Source organism: Myotis yumanensis, unplaced genomic scaffold, assembly GCF_028538775.1.
Source record: "Myotis yumanensis isolate MYYU_CA2020_CCGP unplaced genomic scaffold, mMyoYum1.0.hap1 SCAF_14, whole genome shotgun sequence".
In the NCBI taxonomy this organism is placed as follows: Eukaryota; Metazoa; Chordata; class Mammalia; order Chiroptera; family Vespertilionidae; genus Myotis; species Myotis yumanensis.
The window spans coordinates 16,196,346-16,219,990 of NW_027223765.1; the positions used below are offsets into that span (position 1 = coordinate 16,196,346).

Sequence of the window (23,645 nt, forward strand, 5' to 3'; positions counted from 1 at the left end):
ACAGTTTAAACCTCTTAAGTAACTGGGGTGCATGTTATATCTATGACCTCATGTTTTGAAAGACACTCACTAATTAGGTTTGTTAATATTTGCCACTCTACAGCTGGAAAAGGTCAACTTGTGACCCTCTTCCCCCAAACATTTCTCCTTTGATGCATCAGGGGTGATCACTGGGGACTCTCTCATCAGTTTCTGCCTTTGTTTCACTGACCAGCGAGTTGGTGGCGATTTTAGAAAACAACCAGTTCACACAGGAGAAGATGACTCCATCCGCCTGTCCTGAGGCCCAAGGAGCAGCTTCATGCTTAGCCTGTAGCCCTTGCCTGCGAGTGCAGCTTCGAAGAGAACAGTGCTGTCTCCCTCCCCTCCCCAAACTTGTCAAATGCCTTTGGAAAAGTCTTGGATTCAAAACTATGCTTGATGTCCATCTCACCGTAGGTTCTCTTGGGTGCAGACACCATGGTGGACGCAGAGTGGAATTTAACCTTCACCTTCCAAGCCCCCTGGCTGGTGCTGATGCCGATCGGACTGTAGTAATGAACGAATTTTCTCTTAGGTGCCTCACTCCTGACGCAGAAGCCCGCCCAGATATTGTGGAAGTCAGCTCCATGATATCGGATGTCATGATGAAGTATTTAGATAGCTTGTCTACATCCCAGCTGGCCTTGGAGAAGAAACTGGAACGGGAACGGAGGCGCACACAGAGGTATTTTATGGAAGCCAACCGGAACGCCATCACATGTCACCATGAGCTGGCCCCACTGTCTCAGGTAAGTGTGAATCTTTCAGTCTCTTTACGATGCACTCTAGTAGGTGCTCTAAGGTTGTTCACGCCGTCTTAAGGAATAACTCCTTTATTTTTTTTCTTTTTATTGAATTTATTGGGGTGACGGTAGTTAACGATATTATACAGGTTTCAGGTGCACAGTTCTACAACACATCATCTGTACACTGTATTGTGTGTTCACCACCCCAATAGTCTCCTTTCATCATCATTTTATCCCCCCTATACCCTCCTCTACCTCTCACTCTGGTAATCCCCACACTATTGTTCTGGTCTGTGAGTTTGTTCTTCTTTGTGTATGTTTGTTCCCCCACGTCCCATGTGGTTCAGTGTTCAGGATCTTGAAGAGGAGCTGCACACAAATGAAAGAGAAGAGACAAGAGATAATTTGGAAATACTTGGGGGCCAGGCGGGCAAGTCCAACTCAAGGGGAAGGACTTCCACTGGTGCCCAGGCCTCACCAGCCTTTTATTCACTTTGGTTAAGCATAAAACCCTTAGTCAGGCAGGTAATTGCAGTAACAGGCTATCTTAAAAGGTCAGTAAATATTAGGAGGATTTACTCTGAGACTATTTGATCAAGAAATAGCTTAAGCCCCCATTATTAGGACTAGACGATCGGTGCATAACTCAGGTCCTTGCCATGGGTTCAAGGGTCACCAGCATTCCGGGATCCTTGTTTGCACTTCTCTGCTTGTGAAGATAATGGGTAACCTCCTGCATCTCCTGCATTCTTTTTTTGCTCTGTCCTCCTCCCCTCTCCCTCCGCCCCCACCCCCCAAACACACACACACACACACACACACACACACACACACACACAGAGCTGTCAGCATGCTCTCCTTTTAGAAGGAAAGCCCTCCCTACTGTTAGGTGGGTTTGTCTTGACGTACTTGGAATCCAGGAGTTGAAGATTCAATATAGTTTTCTTTGCAGGGAAACTCATCTTCATTGCCTTAGATGCTGATCCCAGCTGTAATTTCACAGAGCAATTCATGGCGATTCTCCAAGGCCTAGGTTTTTGTTTAGGAGCATATATCTTGGCGTTACAGCTCTTGCAGAACAGTCAAATCTTACACTCAGGGAATTAGAGTGCACTTCGCTTATTGTTTTGCTACCTGACTTTGTAAAAACTAGGCAACAATGAGAAACACACAGATGCCATGTTGCATTCAGAGTTAGTATTTCCAGTAAACTAAAATGCAAGGGAGTTAGCTATTTCTATAGATCTTAAGTATCTGGGGCCTTCTGTCAAGTTCTGCACTGCAAAGCTCCTTGGCCAGTTTCCAATGGGATATAAAGGAGTCAGTTTATATGAGATTCATGTAGCTGATAGGTGAAGTTAGTTTAAAATCTTACAGCAGAAATTCTCTTATCTTTAGCAAAACACCTTGAGAAAGACCATTTACTTTATTCAATTTTATTCCTCAGCTTTTTAAAAAAACTCTATTGTGGAAAATTTGATACAGTTATGGAGACAAAGAAAGTGCTTGTGTACCCATCCTTGAGCCTTAACAATTTGCTGCTGTGGACCAGTCATGCATCATCTCTATGCTTACCCGCTACCCTCTCCCAAATCCAAGAGGCCATAACATTTTAACTGGAAATCCAGCTGTCAGGCCATGACTGGGCGAAATAGAGGGAGAGACCTACAGTCAAGGAGGGAGTCTTGAGGTTCTAGAAGTTCTTTACTCCTCTGTAAACCAGTCGGGAAATATTACCAATTGCAGAGGGATTAAATAGATCAATGTGTTTGAATACTATGCAAATTAAAAAGTGGCATAAACTGTGAGATAGCATCAGTTATTTAAAATGAGCAATGCCCATGTTGAAGAAGAGTTTATTGATGCAAATTTTTAATCTAATACTAAAAGTCCATTACTTCTAAATCCACGTCTGTTACTCATGCGGTTAATAGACATTTATTGAGCACCTGTTCCTAGTTAGCCTCCAAACCCTGCTGGAACCATCAGTGTCAGGGACCATAGAGAAGTGCTTTACTGCAAAGCAGAGTTTCCAGGGGTCCTCAAACTTTTTAAACAGGGGGCCAGTTCACTGTCCCTCAGACTGTTGGAGGGCCAGACTATAGTTTAAAAAACTATGAACAAATTCCTATGCACACTGCACATATCTTATTTTGAAGTAAACAGACAAAACGGGAACAAATACAATATTTGTATTTGCATGTGGCCCTCGGGCCGTAGTTTGAGGACCCCTGTTATACTACTACTTTAAAGAGCAATGAATATCTTCTTTTGTATTATATGTAGGCGTACTGGTGATTTTTCATTTCAAGATTAATCAAATGATAACTAGGAGGAAAAAATGCAGCTTTATGAAAGAACTGAGATGAAATCATTACATTTCATTAAAGACAGCATGCAGTTAATTGGCTTTATCCTCACTGGGTACCATTCTTATTTTTTTAAACTCACATCTACACCATTACTGGCAAAAGAATTTTAGTGTAAAATTGTTTCTTTTTTTCTTAAGCAGTATTGTGGTATTGTAATTGTTTCATTTCAAATATAGTGGCCTGTTCTCCCAGAGCATCTAATCTCAGCAATGCAATTACACAATCTAATGACAAATCCTAGTCAAAAGAAAGGCAAATGAGTGGGTTCAGTATAACTGTATGAATTCCCAGCACCAATAAAAAGATCTTCTGCGAATTACTGAAATTTTGCAAATTAGCAGGTAAGCAAACAATGATAAGAAGCATTAAAGGTTCTTATCTCATGGTGGGAATGCTGTTTACTTCCACATGTTAAATTATTCTGAACTATGAAAGTGTTCATTATGAGCTAGTAAAGACAAGAATTAACATAAGCCTCAAAAGCACAGAGAAGTCTTCACTAATAAGTGCATGCCTGTGTACTGTGGTTTATTTAGCTTTTATGAAAGAACCAAGACTTGCCTTTGGAAAATGTTATGATTTCTGTTTCATAATTCAAAATAATCTATCTCAAGGAGAGCACAGAGTCAGGAATGGCAAGAATTCAGAAAAAACAATGAAGTGCAATTTTTACTTAAAAGTGTAGTAATTAGCCCGGCCGGCGTGGCTCAGTGGTTGAGCTTTGACCTATGAACCAGGAGGTCACAGTTTGATTCTGGGTCAGGGCACACTCCTGGGTTGCCAGTTTGTTCCCCAGTAGGGGGCCCGATTCATATTTTCTTAATGCAAAGTTTTAAAAACGTTGTGCTATTTGTTTACCTGAAAGTTTTGTTTTCATTATGCCAAATGTCATTTACAAGTGCTGAGCACACAACTAAAGGCACGTGTCTGCAGTCCTCTGCTTGAGGTTGAATAAGCCATGTGGAAAATGATGTATTTTAAAAGGACAATATTTTAGTGAACATCTTTGCTTTTATTGTGTGGTTAATTGTTGACTGAATTTCCCCCAAGGCTGTGAAAATGCAACAAGAAATGATGCAGTGAAAGAAATATCAGGAAAAATCATGACTTGTTTTGGAAATGTTCTATATTTATTATGTTTTAAGAAAACAAAGCAATGCCTTATAGGTTCCCACACAGATATATATGCAATCCACCCTTCTATTTTTTTACATATAGTTTACATATAGTAAACTGTATAAATTTCAAGTGCTTAGTTTAATCACTTTTGATTGTAGGAAGAGCTCAGGAGATTTATCTCAGTGCTGTGGCGGATGCAATGGCGTGAGCAGACTCCGTCTGGACAAGCTTCCTCGGCACACTGGGAAGTAGCAGCGCCCGCCTGAGCAGACCCCCTAGAGCCCCTACATAGTACCCTGATCTTTCCTACTATTGGTTGCCCTATGGCTGTTGTAAACTTCTGATTGGTCCAAAATATTATATATACTGCTGCACTTACACAAACTTGGATCTGCGTCACTGAACCTGGTCTCCGGAGTCGGGCATGCTTCGTTAGGGCTCCGTTGGCCTCACCCCGGCAGGACCCCCTGCTTCATTTGACCATGCATAACTCCCACCCAAAACAAGATGCAGAACATTTACATCACTTCAGAAAGTTCCCTCTGCCCCTTTTCACCCAATTCCTGGCCCACAGACAGCCTGGGGTAATTCCCATCACTATAGATGACTTCTATTGTTTGACTTCATATAAAAATCAGACACATGCACTCTTGAGTGGCTAGCGTCTTTCAGATGACATCATGTCTGTGAGATTCACCCATGTTGTCGTGTATTGCAGTAATTGGGTGCTGCAGGGAAAAGGAGGATGGGGTTTCATGGAAAGCTTTATTGATGATGTAAAATTAACTGAGTTCCCCTCCAAGGTACTATCTTCTTCCATCTTGCCATGGAAGAAGTTCAGCAGGACTAGAATTAAGGCCACTGCCCCAAATTTCTATTCCATATTCAAGTCCAGTCCAGCATCTGGCTAGCTTAGCTTGTGTTCCCAGCTGCAGTCCATTGCTTAAGGCCACATGGCAAGCTTAAGGACACATGGCAGACTAGTGCATGGGGCATGTGGGTCATGGAGCTAGAGAGAAAGGGGAGTAAGGGGAACAGAGCAAACAAGAGACAAGGAAGAGAGAACTCTTTGTCTGGGGGTTTTGCCCTTCCAAGATTTCACAGGCTTACATTGGGGTCCACCCTTCTAGCCAATGAGCTTCCTCCCAGGCTAGACTGACAGGCCAGCACCTCCCCTACATCGCTCCGACTTCACTGCACATGTGTCCATCTCCCCCTTTGTTCCGTCTCTTCCCCAGTGATTGGCAGGGAGCATGAAGCTGTGGCCTCCTGAGGAAGCTGCCCCATGACCATGCTTATAATGTTTGACCTCCCCTTTGCTCTCTTCCTTATTAATATTAATGAACTATCTAATTATGATGATAGCATTTTGTTATAATTTTGTGACTAGAATAATGAAGAGATTGAGTTTTTTTTTCCACATGGGTATTCAGTTCTTCAGACATAATTTCTTAAAATGCCTAATCTTTCCCTATTCATTTTATTAGGCATTTTTGTTAAAATCATTTGACAGTATATATGTGGACCTATCTCTGAACTCTTTTCTGTTATATTGTAGGTTTTTAATATGTTTTGAAATCAGTTGTGTATTTCCTCTGATTTTGTTCTTCTTTTTTAAATATATTTTTTATTGATTTTTGATTTTTACAGAGAGGAAGGGAGAGAGATAGAGAGTTAGAAACATCGATGAGAGAGAAACATCGATCAGCTGCCTCCTGCACACCTCCCACTGGGGATGTGCCCGCAACCCAGGTACATGCCCTTGACCGGAATCAAACCCGGGACCCTTCAGTCCACAGGCCGACGCTCTATCCACTGAGCCAAACCGGTTCCGGCTGATTTTGTTCTTCTATGTCAAGTTTGATTTGGCTGTTCTAGGTCTGTTGTATTTCCTTATTAATTTTAGAATCAGTTTGTCAATTTCTTTAAAAAAATTATGCTGGAATTTTGATTTCTACCTGTTGTTGTACAACACTTTGAAAAAAATCATTATTATATTTCCCTTATTCAACAAAATTTTTTTTTGAAATATATTTTATTGATTTTTTACAGAGAGGAAAGGAGAGAGATAGAGAGTTAGAAACATCGATGAGAGAGAAACATCGATCAGCTGCCTCCTGCACATCTCCCACTGGGAATGTGCCCGCAACCCAGGTACATGCCCTTGACCGGAATCGAACCTGGGACCTTTCAGTCCGCAGGCCGACGCTCTATCCACTGAGCCAAACCGGTTTCGGCTATTCAACAAAATTTATTGAGCATCTGCTTTCTTCTGGGAATTCTTGTTTGATATTATAACAGTGAACAGAAGAGTCAAAGAAATTCACTTTCATAGTTGGGGAAGGCAAATAATACATACAAAATAAATTTAAATGTTATGGGCAAAAATTATAAGAAGGCAAGGTAATAGAAAGTGATTATTCATGTGGAAAGAGGCTATTTTAAATAGAGATATCGTGGAAAACCTCTATACTTATGTGACATCTGAGAAGAGACCAGGATATATTCAAGGGATGAGTCATGCAAATATCTGGAGGCACAACATTGATAGCTGAGGAATCAGCAGAGATCATGAGGTGATAGTGTTCCTGCCAAGTTCAAGGAGTGAGCAAGGAGGCCTGTGTGGCTGGAGTGGAGTGAAGCAGGGGGACTGTAGGAGATGAGGAGGCTATAAGTCCACAGTATAGACTTGAGTGATGTGAGTTTATTGAAAGAGAATGACATAATCTTTCAAAATGATATAGCAGGCTGCTGTGTAGTAATAGACTGCTGAGAGCCAAAAGTGGAAGCAGGGAAATTGGTTAGGAGGAGATTGCATCGGGACAGGCAAAAAATGATGTAGACTCTTTTCCTTGATTTCTAATTCTTTGTCTATTAGTTTTTTTTTTTTTATCAGTTTGGTATTTTAGAAAAAACTTTTCTGTGCTGTTTTTAAGAAAGCCTTTTCTTTAGAATCTTACATCATATATATATATATATATATATATATATATATATATATATAAATATATTTTATGGATTTTTTACAGAGAGGAGGGGAAAGGGATAGAGAGTTAGAAACATCGATGAGAGAGAAAGATCGATCAGCTGCCTCCTGCACACTCCCTTCTGGTGATGTGCCTGCAACCAAGGTACATGTCTTTGACTGGAATTGAACCTGGGACTCTTGAGTCCGCAGGCTGATGCTCTATCCACTGAGCCAAACCGGTTAGGGCTAAAATATATATATTTTTATTGACTTCAGAGAGGAAGGGAGAGGGAGAGAGAGATAGAAACATTAATGAGGAGAGAAAATCATTGATTGGCTGCCTCCTGCACACTCTCTACTGGGGATGAAGCCTGCAACCCAGTCATGTGCCCTGACCGTAATCAAACCATGATTTCCTGGTTCATAGGTCAGCACTCAACCACTGAGCCACATCGGCCAGGCTCAATTTGGCATTTTGATATTCTGTGCTAAGAATGCTGTTTAATAAGAATTAGACCCTTCCTTATGTAATTCTGTGTTAAAAATGGAACAGTAAGTGGGGCTCCAATTTGCAGGTCTCATCTCTATTGATAAAACCCATGTCTAATTTCATTCTGTTTATTGCCTTAAGCTTTGCTGATTTTCAATTACATTTCTTGTTTTTGAGCAATCCAAATTAGAATGTCTTAAAACTTGACTGCTTGATAATTCTCTGTGCATTGTTTCTTCTACATGTTAAGTGGCATTGCCTGATCTGGCCTCTTTTGAAATGCGTTGGAAATATTAATAGACATTCAGTTGTTTTTATCTGTCTGCAGTCTTGGAACAAAATGGTGGTCGGTAGTTGATGTAGACCATATTGTCTGTATTTTTAATAAGTGATATTTTTAGATTATGACACTGTTCTTCCCCTCATCTTTATTATTATTATTATGTCTAGCAAATCTGTCTCTGAATTAGGAATACTAGGTTAGTTATGGGGTGGCAGGGAAACATTGCCAAACATGGTAAATTTGATTCTAGGATTTTAGACTGAATTATTATAATTAATTCATTTTCTAATTTTATTTAAGTTAGTGACAGTTCATTAATATGTTCTTATGCGTTTAAGAAGTTCAGAGAATGTTGTGATCATAATTATGTGCATTTAATGATATTAAAGTGAAATGTTTAGCTTTGAATGAATATTTTTAACAAGTTCAAAACAAAAAAGTAATTAATATTCAAATGTGAAGAGACCATTTTCCTTTATTGTGTAATATTTATAAATTTAGCTATTTTCAAGGCTCAAACACTAGCTTTTCTGGCTTAAATTGAACATATTATTCTCGTACTTGATGTGTGGGGCATGGGAGAAGGGAAATGCTTCAAGATTTTATCAATGAGATTAAACATTATCCAAAGAACTTTGGAGCTAAAAGAGCTCCATCCTCCATATTGAGGGACCAGACTCCAGCCTTACTGCACCAGCCTACCTCTCTGTGATGGCAAAGCCAGGGTCCCAGAGCGCGTTCCTGGAAGGAGCCTCTCATTGCCCTTGCTGAGTGGACAGTCCACTCAGCTATGGCCGGGTCTATGTGGCCCCTTCAGCCATCTGACCACACTGGCTGACTTTTTAAATACTTTAAAATTCAGTAACTAAGTTTATGTACAGTGATATGCAGTTATTAATCTGTCTCTTGTTTTGAGTTTTCTTTTAAAATATGTTTATTGATGTCTGAAGGGAAGGGAGAGAGAGAGAGAGAGAGAGAGAGAGAGAGAGAGAGAGAGAGAAACATCAATGATGAGAGAGAATCATTGATTGATTGGCTGCCTCCTGCACACCCACATTGGGAATCGAGCCCACAACCCAGGCATATGCCCTGACTGAGAATCGAACCGGGACCTCTGGTTCTTAGGTCGACACCCGCCGGCTGGGCCTCTTTTGAATTTTCTTTGTGCTACCAGCCATAAAAAACATAAAACTTAGTTTGTCACCTAAAAGAGATCACCTCATCCTGGTGAATTTCTGTCAAGCACTGGATAACCCTAAATTCATGTATTTAAGGTCACAATTATTAATTGAATAAATGGAAGAAATGCAGTAAAGATATAACAAATAGAATATGAATATTTAGAACACAACATATATAGTGCATTCTTTATGGCTCTACAGTAAAGCTTCTACAGGATGTAGCTGGTGTTATGCTTTATATTTATTTCTTGCTTTTCTTTGTCTTGTTATAAAACTAACATTCTGGGCAATTTAAAAATATTGCACTAGTTTTAATAAACTAGGCTCTCTTAATTCTTTTCCTACTGCCACAGTTAATTTGGGCATTGCCAGTCTGTTACTGTTAGAATTGCTATTCAACTAAAAAATGTATTATGATCTGCTCCACACATAAACATTACATTATAATGAGCTAAACATAATTGTGTTTATATCAGCAATTGTGACAGGAAAATGGCTTCTCTAATGGTAATGACTACCACGTCAACGATCATTTTATTATAAAATGTCTATTGTCTTCTCCTTGCTGCCATATCAATACTCAGAATGTGTCCATCCATTCCTAGGAGATACAGATGCCAAAAAAATCTAAATTCACTCTCCTATTCCCAGAAAAACCCTAAGTAATTAGAAAGTACAAAAAATGACAGCAGTCAAATTCTACCCCCCAAGGTGTTCTCCCCGCCCCGCACCCCCCCAACTTGCTTTAATAGGTTTATGTACTTGCTGAGGCAACTTTTGAAAACATCTTAATGGCCTCAACTATTATCGCTAAAAATACCCAACCATGTCTGCCTTTGCCCAGTGCCTGCTGGGTTACAGGTGCTTGTTGTCATTGCTGGGCCGGTCATCTCTAAGACAGGTGCACTTACAGCCTTGTCTACGTGCACAGAGGGAAAGGGAAGGGACAAGTTCGCATCACCGAACAGTCCCTTCACCTCTCAGAAATGTCACAGTGTAGGACCCTGCAGCTAGGGGCAAGATTAAAAACACAGCAGTTACAAAACCTGCTCACCCTATCAGGGAATTCACCTGTTTTCCTAACCCTTCTCTCCCGTGGATATCAACACAGCAACTACTTATCGAGCATTTGCTATGTGCAAGGTATCCAGGGATTTAAAAGGGACTGAAATAGCCCAGAAGTCTTAAGGGAGTGAGTGGGATAATAATGTGAGTACTTAAATATCTACAAGCAAAAACTCTGGAAATCACACTTGGGAAAGTGTGTCTATTGTGGCATTTAGTTTATGGCACCTACAAATGTTGACAGGAGTTCCCTTTATCGACATTTAAGCCAACACCCAATTACCCATGGTTGCAATTTTGACAATTGCAAAGGACTTGATTTGCAAGCCAACTGGTTCTTGGGTGTTGGTGGCAAGTCAGACCTCCTTAAGTCTGGAATAGCAAACTTGAGCTGGAAGAAGAAGGATCTGTGGAATAGGACAGAAAAAGGATAGGGCCCGGAAAAGGTTGAGTGGGTTTTGCAGGCAAGGAAAATAAATATCGGGGTGGCGGGGGGGGGGGGGGGGGCGGGGGAGGATCATGAGCCTGTCTCTGTAGCAAGCATGGCTCATCATCGGAGTTGACTTGTGACTAAGCAATCTGACACACTTCACAAGCAGATTTTTTTTCTTTTAATAAATGCACTCTTTTGCTTTCCTCTCATGCTCTTCAACTTGTACTTACCTTTCTTATGGCCTTTCTTCCTTTGTCTTTTCATCTTCCCGGTCTATGTCTTAGGGTCAGCATTGTTTAGCCCAACAGCCTAAGGTTTTACACACTTACCACAAATTGTCACACACAATAAAGGTTTTAGGAACTGGGACTCAACTGAGTAAAGAAACAGTACTTTTCCTGCTGAGTCATATGTGGTTCCTTTCCCTGTCTTTTTCTTAGAAAATGAAAAACTTTAATAAGTGATATTTTTAGATTATGACACTGTTCTTCCCCTCATCTTTATTAGTATTATTATGTCGAGCAAATCTGTCTTTGGATTAGCAATACTAAGATGATGGATTAGGAATTTAATGAGAGCAATCTTTCTTTTCCCCTTTATTCTTATTGAACTGTCAGATATAATCTTGCAGTTTCTAATACTTGCAGTTTAGGGAAATGTGGACTCACATGGCCAGATGGTAAGCTTGGGGCGCTTTCAAATGAAAACACAGCAGTTGGAGGAGCCCGTGGCTAGCGAAGCTCTGTAGAGAGTATTGACTCTGGGCAGTGGCCTGGGGTCCTAAGTGGTTTGAAGTCCCTTTGCTGTAGGTCATTTCTTAGGAGCCCTCATCTCTCTCTCTCTCCATGGCCAGGCTGTATCTGCTACTAATTACCCTTGAACTTTGAAGAAACTAAGCCTTACTTACTTATTCTCTGTGGTGCTGAGAAGATGTGATAGCAAATCTTTTCAAAATAACAAGAGAACTCTCAGTTTAATTGATACACGTTGGTTCCTTATTACTGTATTTTCTTTATTTTTTGTTGATATTTTTATTGATTTTTAGAGAGAGAGGGGAAGGGAGAGGGAGAGAGAGAGAGAGAGAGAGAGAGAGAGAGAGAGAGAGAAACATCTATCAATGGGCTGCCACCTGCATGTCCCCCACCGGGGATGGAGCCACAACTTGGGCATGTGTCCTGACTGGGAATTGAACCAGCAACCCTTTGGTGCATGGGACGATGCCCAGCCAACTGAATCACACCAGCCAGGGCCTTAGTACTACATTTTTTCCCACCAGCTTACACAGACCTTTGTTACTAAGCATCTTGCCACATCCATTTTTTTTCATCCAATGGTACCTTTACCAAAAAAAAATATATATCTATATATCTATCTCTATATCTATCTATATCTATATCTATATATCTATATCTATATCTATATCTATATCTATATCTATATTTATATATTTGGACTGAATGAATTCTATGGCAATTCTACAGTTGGAGCCTCTGATGCTACCTCAGCACACATATTTGTAATGCTACTTTAAGTATTTTAATATATGTCCTAACAAGCTTTGTAACCTGCAGAAGGAACACAGAAGTGTCTGCTAACGGTTGCGTTTCTCTCTCAGGAGACCTTCGAGAAGGCGAGCCTGAGCAGCAGCAGCAGCGGGGCTGCCAGCCTGAGGAGTGAGCTTTCTGAGAGCGCGGATCTGCCCCCCGAAGGGCTCCAGGCCCCCTGTGGAAGGGAAGAAGACAGGGCCTGTGACGAAATTCTGTCGGATGATACCTTCAACCTGGAAAACATCGAGAAAGGTCATTCTAGTGAAGGGCTGGCAGCACTCTGGACTCCTTTCCGTTTCAGGGCTCATGTGCTTCTTCTTTTTATTAATGTGCAGATATATACTCAGAGCTCGACGATGACTTGGACATTTCCGACAACTCCAGCAGCTCCAGTTCCAGCCCTTTGAAAGAATCTACATTCAGTAAGTGTTCTTTACCAGTTGTGGACTCCAGCAGGTAGTAGGTTGGGCGTCAGGTAAATGTCACCCCATACAGAACCCAGTGGTTTGTTTCCCAGGTGCAATGCTAATTGGCACAGGTGTGTCATCACTCTGAGCCCCCAAACCAACCAGCACTGTGGTTTTTTTGTTGCCTCAGTGGTCAAATCGTACCTCAGTTGCAGGTTAGATCTCCAGCCTCCGTCAGGCCTGGTGTGGGAGGCAATCAGCCGAAGTGTCTCTCTCACATCGATGTTTCTCTCTCTGTCTCACTCTCTCTCTAAAGATCAATGGGAAAAATATTCTTGGGTGAGGATTAAAAAAAAACAAAACCTAGAGAATAAATTAGTGTTGGTATAGACTAAGTTTTGTAAAATTTTATTTACATTAATGTAAAGGGATGTATTATTCTTAAAACACTAAAGTAACCTAAATAATTTAATTGTTTAGAACTATGAAAAAATATGTTATATAAATTCAGTCCATATATGTTAATTTAACTCTTAATTTGAAACAGTAAAGAAAACAGTCACATTGGGATATGGGAAAGAAAAATAATAGATATATTAAGATAAAATTTAAAGATGATAAGGAGAGAGAGGATTCAATTCACTCAACAAATCTGAAACTGAAAGAAAAGATGTTATAATAGAAAATGGAGAGAAAATAAAAACTCTTTTAAAAGAGTAAGTTCATGGGATATTACATCGGGTAGATAGAAATACTCTCTAAAATAAATGAAAATAATTCTTACCAATGACTGTGTGACTTCTCACCAATGACTATCTCAAAAAAGAAGGTTTAAAATAGTCTCCCTAAGGATAAAATTAGAATCCCAGGGATTTAGCTTCATTCTTTGTCCCTTTTCAAACTTAATTGGAAAATTGGTGACTAGATGTTTCAGATTTTCCAGGATAATCCCAATTTCTGACACTCTGCTCTGTTTTTCCTATAAATTTCAGACTGCTAAGGAAAAATGTCTTTTTAAAATTTTTAAAATATATCTTTCTTGATTTTAGAGAGGAAGGGAGAGGGATAGAGAGAAACACCAATGATGAGAGAGAATCATTGATCGGCTGCCTCCTGCATGCCCCCTACTGGGGATCGAGCCCACAACCCAGGCATGCACCCTTGGCCGGAATCAAACCTGGGACCCTTCAGTCCACAGGCCGACACTGTATCCACTGAGCCAAATCGGGTAGAGCCTAGGCCCTAGGGAAAATGTCTTGCTTTGTAATTGGGTAAACATGAATATTGTACTGTAAAAATATCCATGCATATTAATATGTGTAGCAGATTCCAGAAGCAGTTAATTACTGACTGTTTTAAGATGAATTAAGTGTTGTATATCTCCAGTAACAATGGCGGGAGGGTCAGTGAGAAAGAAAAAGTTGGACCCTTAAATTTGCACGTGGTAGCTTGCAGCTGGCTGTCTTGGCAAAGCTTTGGATGATTGTGACATAGATGTGTTATCGTTCTTTGTTAGCTATTAATAATGGAGTTTCTTTGCTTAGCACCTTTTCTTTATTAAAAAAGACCCTAGACAAACCTGTCAGGTAAATATTAATTTGCAACATTATATTTTAGCTGGTGCTTTCATAAATGAAGATCGTCTTTATACTGTGTACAATTTCTCAGATAATAGAATGCGGCACGTTTTAAGCAATCAACCAACCAAATAAATGATTTGCAATGGGAAACTATGTAATTATTTTTATTTTCTTGTTCCAGGCACTTTAAAGAGAAGTTTTAGTGCTTCAGGAGGAGAAAGACAATCCCAAATGAGGTATGTACACATTGAGCTCTTAGAAATACTTTTAGACTCCATGGAGTTGAGTTATTGCTGGCTAACCGGAAACCTGATAGCTAACAGTTACCCTGGGCATGTGGAAACGGAGGCTGTGAGAGCCCACCCTCCCAGAACTGATGTAGTTTACCAAGCAGCATATTGGGAAGAGTGCTAAGCTTGGACCTGGTTTTAGTCTGGCTTTGTGACCTTCAGCCAATCAGTTCATTTCTTTGAGCTCAAGGGTGGGACAGGGAGGTAGGGCAGTTGTGCTTTTATGAGATCATCTGGAACCCTGACTCCTTATATTTTGTTTTGTGTTTTTGTTTTTTTTTCACATCTCCAAGGAATAGGTTTTATCCTCATGGTCAATGTGGACCACATCACACCCACCTGTGGCCAGCGGGAAGTGGAAAGGGAGACACGCCCCTTCCTTTTAAGCACATGACCCATTTGTGCTCATCCCTTCTGCTCACATAACCATTGGCCAGAACTTTGTCATATGACCACTTCTAGCTGCAAGGGAGGATGAATATGTGTGAGGGATTCTGTTTTAAAAGGAATAAGAAATTGTTGTTTTGGGATAACTAGAAGTTTCTACAAAAGTTGATTCCTGGGCTTAGGACTAAAACAAAACTATTCAACTTGGCCTTCCGCAAGTCCCTGGCTACAGACCTTCCTGGGAGCAGTTTCCGTGGCACTGGGGGAGGCTGGTGTGAACAGAAGCCTGGTTGTGGTGGTTTTAGAAGTGACAGGGGGAAGGTGTAGAGCGATTGAAGAAAGTGAGGGGTGAGCTGGGACAGTTAGCTGGTAGGGAATGTCGATGGAAAAGGACCTTCTAGAATCTTCTGCAGGCTGAATGGGACTGAGGAGAATCAGGCCCTGGAGAGGAGAGATTTAGGATGGAAGAGAAGTGATGGTGGACAGTTGCCAAGTGGCTTGGAGCCAGAGAGGGGGCCTGGGAAAGGTGAAGTGACAACCGTTTCTCTGTGTCTGAGAAATGGAGGCAAAGATAGACTGTAGCTTAGAAAGCAGAGAACAGGGATATTAAGGGAAGTAGCACACTTGGTGGGTTTTGTTTATTAGATGATTGGATGGTCTAGATTTGAGGAGTGTGATCAACCAGGGAGAAGCAGATAAACATTTCTGAATTGATATGGACTATATTTTTTGTTATCTTGGCTAAATACCTAGAGTGACATGGTTGGAGCATATGATAGGTTTCTGCTTAACTTTTTAAGAAACTGCCAAAGTGTTTTCCGGAGGGGTTGTATCACCTTTCCATCCCCACTTTGAGAGAGATGAACTTCATGTGTATATTGAGAGGGGGTGAAGCAGATGATAGTGTTTGTGGAAATCATGCTTTGATGTGTGTATCTCTGAAACGATAAGGAGTAAGAGGGAAAATAGAACTCACTGTTCATGATGGAGGAACTCTCACAAAATATTATCTACTTTCAAATAACCATATGAATAGACATCCTTATTGTTAACATTTGTTTGATGTTTTGTGCATCAACAGAGTTAGACAAAAGCTGGGTTAATGTCTGTCAGGAAAAAGCCATTCCAAATTCAATAATTAGGACTTTATTTGCAATTTTCAACTTTAATCATTTTCAGTGATCCAAGTGATATAAAATCTTCTTCCTTTATTACTATTGCTTCCTTTATTACAAGAATTGGGAATGGGCTTGACTTTTATCAGTTTCTAGCTGGGTTTTATAGTCTCACTCGGTATATATATTGATAGTTCTAATCCAATAAGCCATAAAATTTTATTTCCATTTACAAAGAAATTATTCTGTTTGGTGGAATTTGATAATGCACACAGGGGCTTCAGCCTCTTCCATTGTCACATACACCCCAATCCTGCTAAGCTGTGGTCACTGTATCATGACCTTAAGAACATCAATTGATATTTATTACTGTGTGTTGGTACATAATAGACTATGCCCGGTCTTTTATTGCATTGTCTAGGACACAGTGCACTGCACAGAGGTTCCAATCCACAAATACCTGTAATTAATAGTTGCATGATTTTTATCTTGGCAGAAATTCTATATTTCTCACTGTACTAGGACTGAAATCTCACCTACTGGCTTGAACTTACAGCCTTTGCCATAGTCACAGCCTAAGGCCCCACTCCCTCTTTTCTTTAAGATTCTGTTGCTCAGGCAACAAGATTTTTCCATGCTTGCTTGCGTCCTGTTGCTAAGGCAACAGGGTATAGTTGGCAGGCTAGTTTATGCCATCGGATGTTTGTGGCAGCAGAGATGCCTGTGGTTCACAACTTTGATAAATCAGTGAATGCATAATTGTATTCAGGGGTGGGTGCCTGACTCTAGTCTTTGTATATAAAGATGAATATGGGCATTTGTAACCATCCAGTATCCTACACGTGGCCAGAAAGGCCCTTTTGTAATCTCAGGACCTATGGATCTTGCCTCCTTTTCTTTTCAGATATAGTGGAAGGGGAGAAGGGAGGGAGGGCAGGAGTGGTGTGAGGAGAGCGAAACATTGATGTGAGAGACACATCGATTGGTTGCCTCCCTCAGGTGCCCTGACTGGGGCTGGATCAAACCTGCAACCCAGCTATGTGCCTTTGACTGGGAATTGAACCCATGACCCTTCTGTATGCGGGGGAAACGCTCTAACCACTGAGCACACCAGCCCGGGCTGAGCTTTGCCCTCTTTGAAGTTTCTGAGGGCAGGCAGAGGCCATCCCTTTTCTTTCTTTATACATCCCCTTATCCCAGGGCTAGGGAGAGTACATTAACTGTGCAAGACTGGCGAGATTCATCTACTTTTTAAGGCTCTGGAAACATGGGCTGGAAATGGGACAGAAAAAAATAATGGGATCAAGAAAGGGCTGGTTTGGTGGGAGGGTTAGGAGGAATGGAAAAGGATAGGGAAGGAACTCACAGTTGGATGTAAAGATTTTAGCATTATTCTAGTACTTAGATGTTAGGTGGTAGGTAAGGAGTTCTAATTTTGTTATTCCTCATAACTTAGGTATATGTTGCATGCATGTATCAAGATCTCTATGATGAATATGAATAGGGTAGGGTAAGAGAATCACCAATCATGTTTATTTGAATCCCTATATGAATGCATTACTACTCAGCAAATGACTATCAGGCGCCTCATACTTGGTTGATGTTGTATATATTTTTGTTGGATTGCATTAAATTGGAGTGTGGTTCTTATAACTTGCGAGGACACAGATTTTTTTTATTTAAAAAAAAATCCAACTATTAAGAAACGGGGTCTAAATTTTAGTGGAAAAAAACAAGGTTGAAGGTTATTTATAGCTGTCCTTGGTGGGGTCTTAGGCCACTTTCCCTGGGTTGAAGGTGCTGAGACCAACTTGCAGAATGATCAGAAAATCTAGAATTTTAAGGCAGTGCAAACAAGTGATGTTGATAATACTGGAAACTTTAGGAAAGATATAATCCTTTTAAATGAAAAAAATCATCTTATCTCATAGTTTCTTCTTTAGACATCAGGGACAAAGTGTAGAAAAATAATATATCTAAAAATTAAATATTTCTTTTCAATACGAATCAATATATTCATTTTAGTGTAACAAGAAAATCACTCAAGATGCTAAGAGATTTAGGCTCCTAGTCACTAGAGCTGATAAACAACTCTGACGGGACAAGGCTCTTCTGTTGCTCAGTGGGCTGTCAGGTCCGCTCTGGGTTCAGATATGTTTATTTTCTTTTTTACTGAACTCTTGAGAGTGTCTTAGGGGGGAAAACTTTATTCATTTTTATAATCTATTTTCAAACCATAGGCTTTCAGTAAATGTTGGTCAAGTCCAAGTTGAACAAGTCCTTCTAATGACCCCTAATTCTGTTTTCAGGGACTTCACTGGGGGAGTGGTATCAAGACCAAGACCAGGTAATTTAGTGTTGACGGCAATGAAATCATGCATGCCTCCCTGAAATTCAGTGTAATGTATGTTACAGTTTCTTATCTTTCCCCCTTTTATTTCTTCAGCTTTGCTGCCTCTTGACCTGCTTCTGAAAGTGCCACCCCTCATGCTCAGGGCCCACATTAAGGAGGTAGAGGCCGAGCTAGTGAAGGGGTGGCAGTCCCACAGCCTCCCCACTGTGATCCTCCGCAATCTCAAAGATCATGGTAGTACTTATTAGATCAAGTTCATGTCAAGCGCACAAAGAGTGAACACAGAATTCTAGTTGGGCCTGAAATGTCTGAATGATGCTTGGGAGGTAATTTTAATTCAAACAGCAGAGGAATCTTGTTTTGTCTATCATTATTTGGCATTTAAGAATATCAAAATGCTTTCTGTGTTCACTTATTTGATGTAAATATGGGCTGTTTTTTTTAAAAATTTGCATTTCTGCTTTGGTGGGAATAGTAACCAGTTGAACTATTGGTGCTTAAAGTGCATACATACGAGAAAAAAAATATAGTAGCTATATTTTGCATACATGTTTCTATAAGCTCTAGACCTATATGATACAGGAGACTAAAGCACATTTTTTTTCTCTCTCCTCTACTCTGATACAGATAGTTCTTTTTAATTATTTGTATTTGATTAAAACAATATTGTATCACATTGTTTCCTTAATAGTCTAATAATTATGGATTCTTAAAATAAATATAACTATTTACAATAATGGTTTGAAGGGGGGAAAAGAGTTTCTGATTTCCATTAAGGAGGACCGAAGTACAACGGTAATGGTAAAATTGTCAGCTAAACCTGGACAGTTCAGGAAAAAGTTTAGTGATTGCGCTTTTAACATGAGTAGGAGTATATGACTCAAGTATAAAGTTCTGTTTGACTACTTTGGTTAATTTGGAGTTATTGCTTAATGCTATTTTCACTTTAACTTCCTTAATTCACATGTTTTTGTAGTGTTAACACATGTAGTGAACAAAGGTGATGTGAATTGATTTCCTGTAATATTAGTCCATCTCTCTGTATTTATTAGAGTTACTTTGAACAGTTTTTGAAACTTTGGGGCTATTTACACTGTCAACATAGATGCAAAAAAGGATGGTTTTGTTATTAAGATGCCCAAAGCTCTCATGTTGACTGTGCTCCTCTGCTCCTACTATTTTGGCATAGGGTAAGTTCATAGCATCATTGTGAAGCTAAAACAGACATTGTTGATTAATTTTTTAACAGCAAGAGCAGATCATACACACACACACACACATGTAAATGACTCACAGTTCTGTTGTGACCCATAACAGGGATTCCTTTTCTTAAAGGGCATGATTCCTTTTCCTAAAGGTCAGATTAAGATTTGACTTGATGTCAGTGAAATTGATCAGATCTTTGGACCTCTTTTAACACAGTTTACATGTAACATACTGTTTGTTATACTGTTCAATTTTTAAAATATTCACTGATTCATATATATGTTTTAATTTAAAACAGAATATGGTATAGCATGTGTGAGGTTGTCAGTGAATGCTAAAGTTTACCCATAAAGGAGATTAATAATCTAGAACACATTCATGCATATGACAGTTGGAGTTACAACTTATGGTAGTAGGTGGTAGGTTTCTATTTTCCAGTGGAAAAAAAATTCTGTATATTTTCCATCCTAAAACAATTGGTACCAGCCCCACCCTCATCTGCAAATCATGCCCCTCTCCAGTTGTCCCCTCTGTATCTCTATCCTAACTCAGAGAATAAAAAGGCAGAGACACTGTTGCTCTGGTTATACTTTAGGTTTTTGTTACCCAGAATAGGTATAGCACTGGAATGTGTGAATGATTTATTTTAAAAAACAACAACAAGCAGATCATATTAGTAGTTCATTTATTTAAAATTTGATTTCATTTTCTTGGATAAAAAGAAACATACTGGAAATTATGTATAACCAACAGCTACAGCTCTGTATTACCTAAATGTTCTAGAAAAAATGGTCAGGGAGGGGATTTATGTCAAAGCCTGGGTATGCCCCCAGGACTATAACTAGTATGTGAACATCATTTTCTATGGGCTCTGGCAGAACAAAGGGTGAGAACTATTATTTTAGAGTCCCACGTGGCTGAGTTGTAATAAGATCCTGCCTACATTGTACTCCTAAAATGTGGACTTCTAGGTCCATATTGTGATGATACAGCAGAATCAAAACTCCTGTAGAACAAATAACTCTGGAACCATTTCAGGTGAACACAATGACAATGAAAAGTTTTACAACGTATATTTATATTAATTTCAGAGAGGAAGGGAAGAGAGAGAGTTAGAAACATCAATGATGATTGTTGCCTCCTGCACGCTCCACACTGGGGATTGAGCCTCAACCCGAGCATGTGCCCTGACCAGAAATCAAACCATGACCTCCTGGTTCATAAGTCGATGCTCAACCACTGAGCCACACTGGCCAGGCTTATTCTTTCTTTTTATGCTAATTAGATTGTGTAAATGTTTTATAGACTTTCTTTAGGTTAGATAATAGACTATAGTTCTCTGCTAATAGAAATAAAAATTTAGGAATTCCCATGGTGCATAGGTGAAAATACTAACAATAATTAACATGGAATCAATGGATGAATAAAAATTTTAAACATGTTGATTATTTTAGCTCTGCTTCCCTAACTTTAGTCACTTATAGATTTTCATTGCACAGCTGACCATACCTGAGTACCATCTGCACTACTATTTTTCTGATATTTTTTAAATTTTTTGAGAGGAACATTAAATTTGATTTTAAATTATAGTTTATATTTAATATTATTTTGTATTAGTTTCCAGTGTACAGCATAGTGGTTAGATAATCATAAACTTTGCAATGTGTGCCCTTCCTCCCTTCCCCCCTCTGATATTTCCAGTACCCACCTGGCACCATACATAGTTTTGACTGGATTGACACTGATATTTTCTCTCCCTTGCTCAGTTCTCATTTCCTTTTTTTTTTTTTTTAATATATTTTATTGATTTTTCACAGAGAGGAAGGGAGAGAGATAGAGAGTTAGAAATATCGATGAGAGAGAAACATCGATCAGCCGCCTCCTGCACATCTCCCACTGGGGATGTGCCCGCAACCCAGGTACATGTCCCTGACCGGAATCGAACCTGGGACCCTTCAGTCCGCAGGCCGACGCTCCATCCACTGAGCCAAACCGGTTTCGGCTCAGTTCTCATTTTCATCAGCATTAGTAGGCACCAAATTGATGTATGGAGATTCTTATTCTCTGTGTTTTGACTAGAAATTGTCACTTCATGATATCTGGGCTCTTAATTTTGTTCTCTTACTAGGTGACAGAGAATCTATTTTTATACTTATCTTTTGCTCATAATGATCTGATCTAAAGAAAATAGTCAGTGTCGCTCCCAAATATTCCAGAGAGTACAGCTAATACTCTCTTCTAATGAGCAACCATTCAAATTAGTAGCTTACGTTCAAATTAGTCATTCACAATAGGTACTTAATACTAAATTTCACAATTGCAAAAATGATTCTGAGTCCATGCCTTCTCTCATTTTACTGCATAACAATTCTTTTAGCATAGAAAAATGTGCTCCCCAGATTTTAATCAAAACTTATAATACTAGTTTATACTATGCAATTTGGCATATAATTATATACTTCCTATATTGCTTGTTGGGATTTGGTTATATTAGCTCTACCTTCCAACCAGATTATAAGTGTCTTTAGTAAAGTTTGCATATATTTGGATCATTTCCTCTGAGATCAGGCCCTTGAAAACTTACTGAGTGACTGATGCAGACCTACCCTCTATCCATCCTTGTCTATCCTTGCTAATGGGAACAGCTGCATAGTAATCTTATGATTACTTCAAGGATGAAAACAATGATATTTTAATGTTAGACTTCAGATTGTAGAAAGGGTAGGTGACATTTCCTTTGCCACCGATAATTTGCTTCCTACTTCTTCCTGCCAAGTGAGGCAGTGAAGGAGTATAGACCAGGTCCCAGAAGGATGCTGCCAGAGATAAAGATTTTCTTTGTCATATTCTTTGTAGGATAATGTCTTTCCAAAGAGGTACTCAGACTCACAAAAGTTACCTATGGTCCCAATCCAAGACCAGGTGCCAACTGCAAATCAACTGTTCAGTGGCAGCTCACATCCCGTCCTGAGGGTTTCTGCTCTGGGGGAAAGGCCAAGCTACACCCCCTCTGGTAGGAGGAAAGGGAGGTCAGTGTGGCTTGGGTGATGGGGGTAGCACTCTGTTCAAAATAGCTGAGTCAATACAAAAGCCAGGCTCTCAAGTTCCAAATTGGCATTATTCATTATTTTAATAAAATTAAAAAAATAGTTTCGGAGTATATTCACCTATCCTTTTAGTTATCATCATACTAGTATAGTTACTTGAGTATTGAGGACAGAGACAAGTCAGTCAAGACTAATGACAAGGGGCCTCTTTCTTCTAGCTGGGCCACCTGCCTGCCCTCCTGTACATCCGGGACCTCACCCATGCTTGACTAACATTCCCCACTATGGACTCCATAGATTATTGGGGATGCTGTAGATAGTGAGTTATGTAAATAATTTATGTAAATAATTTTTTCAAACCATATTGGAATGCAAAAGCACAATTCTTAGAGTTATTCTTTAGCAAGTGTTCCAGTTTTATTTAATCTATTAATGATGGAACCAGATGGAGAATAAAAGAGCTGGTTCCAAGAGCATTTAAGGAGCAGGGCTTAATATAGTCAGTCAAGAAAGAAAAGCCGAAATAACATTGCTAAATTAAGCTTAAGACTGGTGAAGTTTCTATAGAGGAATTAAACCATGTGTGTTTGTGATTAACTTCTTGTTTGGCCTATGAAGTCATACCAATAGGTCAGTTTCTGCAGGTAAATCCCTAACACTACAGGCTGTAAACTACATGCACCTCTATCGGTGTGGATTGTTAGTTAAATATACTGAGACGTTACCCAAAAGTGTTAGGTTAAGATCAAGTGAGGTTAGGAAATGATCTAACATGATGCCAGAGAATTAATCAATGATCATTTTGCCTAGTCTTTCCATGATTGGGATAAATTTTTCTTGTTCAGGTAATTGAATGGGGTTGGGGGCATCTTTTCTTTCTGTTTTTTTTTTTTTTTTTTAATTTTTTTTGATTGATTAGCCTTTGGATTCTCAATGCTGAACATAGTGTGGTTTTCACACCACAATATTTTATTCTTGAGAATTTGGGCTTCATCAATCGAGTTGACTTTCAGAGAAAAAAATAGTTCCCTTTAG

The 23,645-nt window shown here is 39.6% G+C and overlaps 1 protein-coding gene across 3 annotated transcripts in view; it reads left to right on the top strand.

Moving 5' to 3' along the window:
• Positions 1 to 23,645, top strand: part of NEK10 (NIMA related kinase 10) — a 144,662-nt gene that overhangs the window by 87,889 nt on the left and 33,128 nt on the right. Inside the window, exons 26-31 of one of the 3 annotated variants that reach the window (XM_070433299.1) lie at positions 557 to 770; positions 12,294 to 12,477; positions 12,561 to 12,647; positions 14,394 to 14,448; positions 18,314 to 18,351; positions 18,451 to 18,591. In XM_070433299.1, coding sequence (XP_070289400.1) covers positions 557 to 770; positions 12,294 to 12,477; positions 12,561 to 12,647; positions 14,394 to 14,448; positions 18,314 to 18,351; positions 18,451 to 18,591 — 719 coding nt within the window. Of the gene's footprint in view, positions 1 to 556; positions 771 to 4,416; positions 4,580 to 12,293; positions 12,478 to 12,560; positions 12,648 to 14,393; positions 14,449 to 18,313; positions 18,352 to 18,450; positions 18,592 to 23,645 lie in introns of those variants that run through there. The other 2 variants (XM_070433300.1, XM_070433301.1) reach the window with 2 other exon arrangements.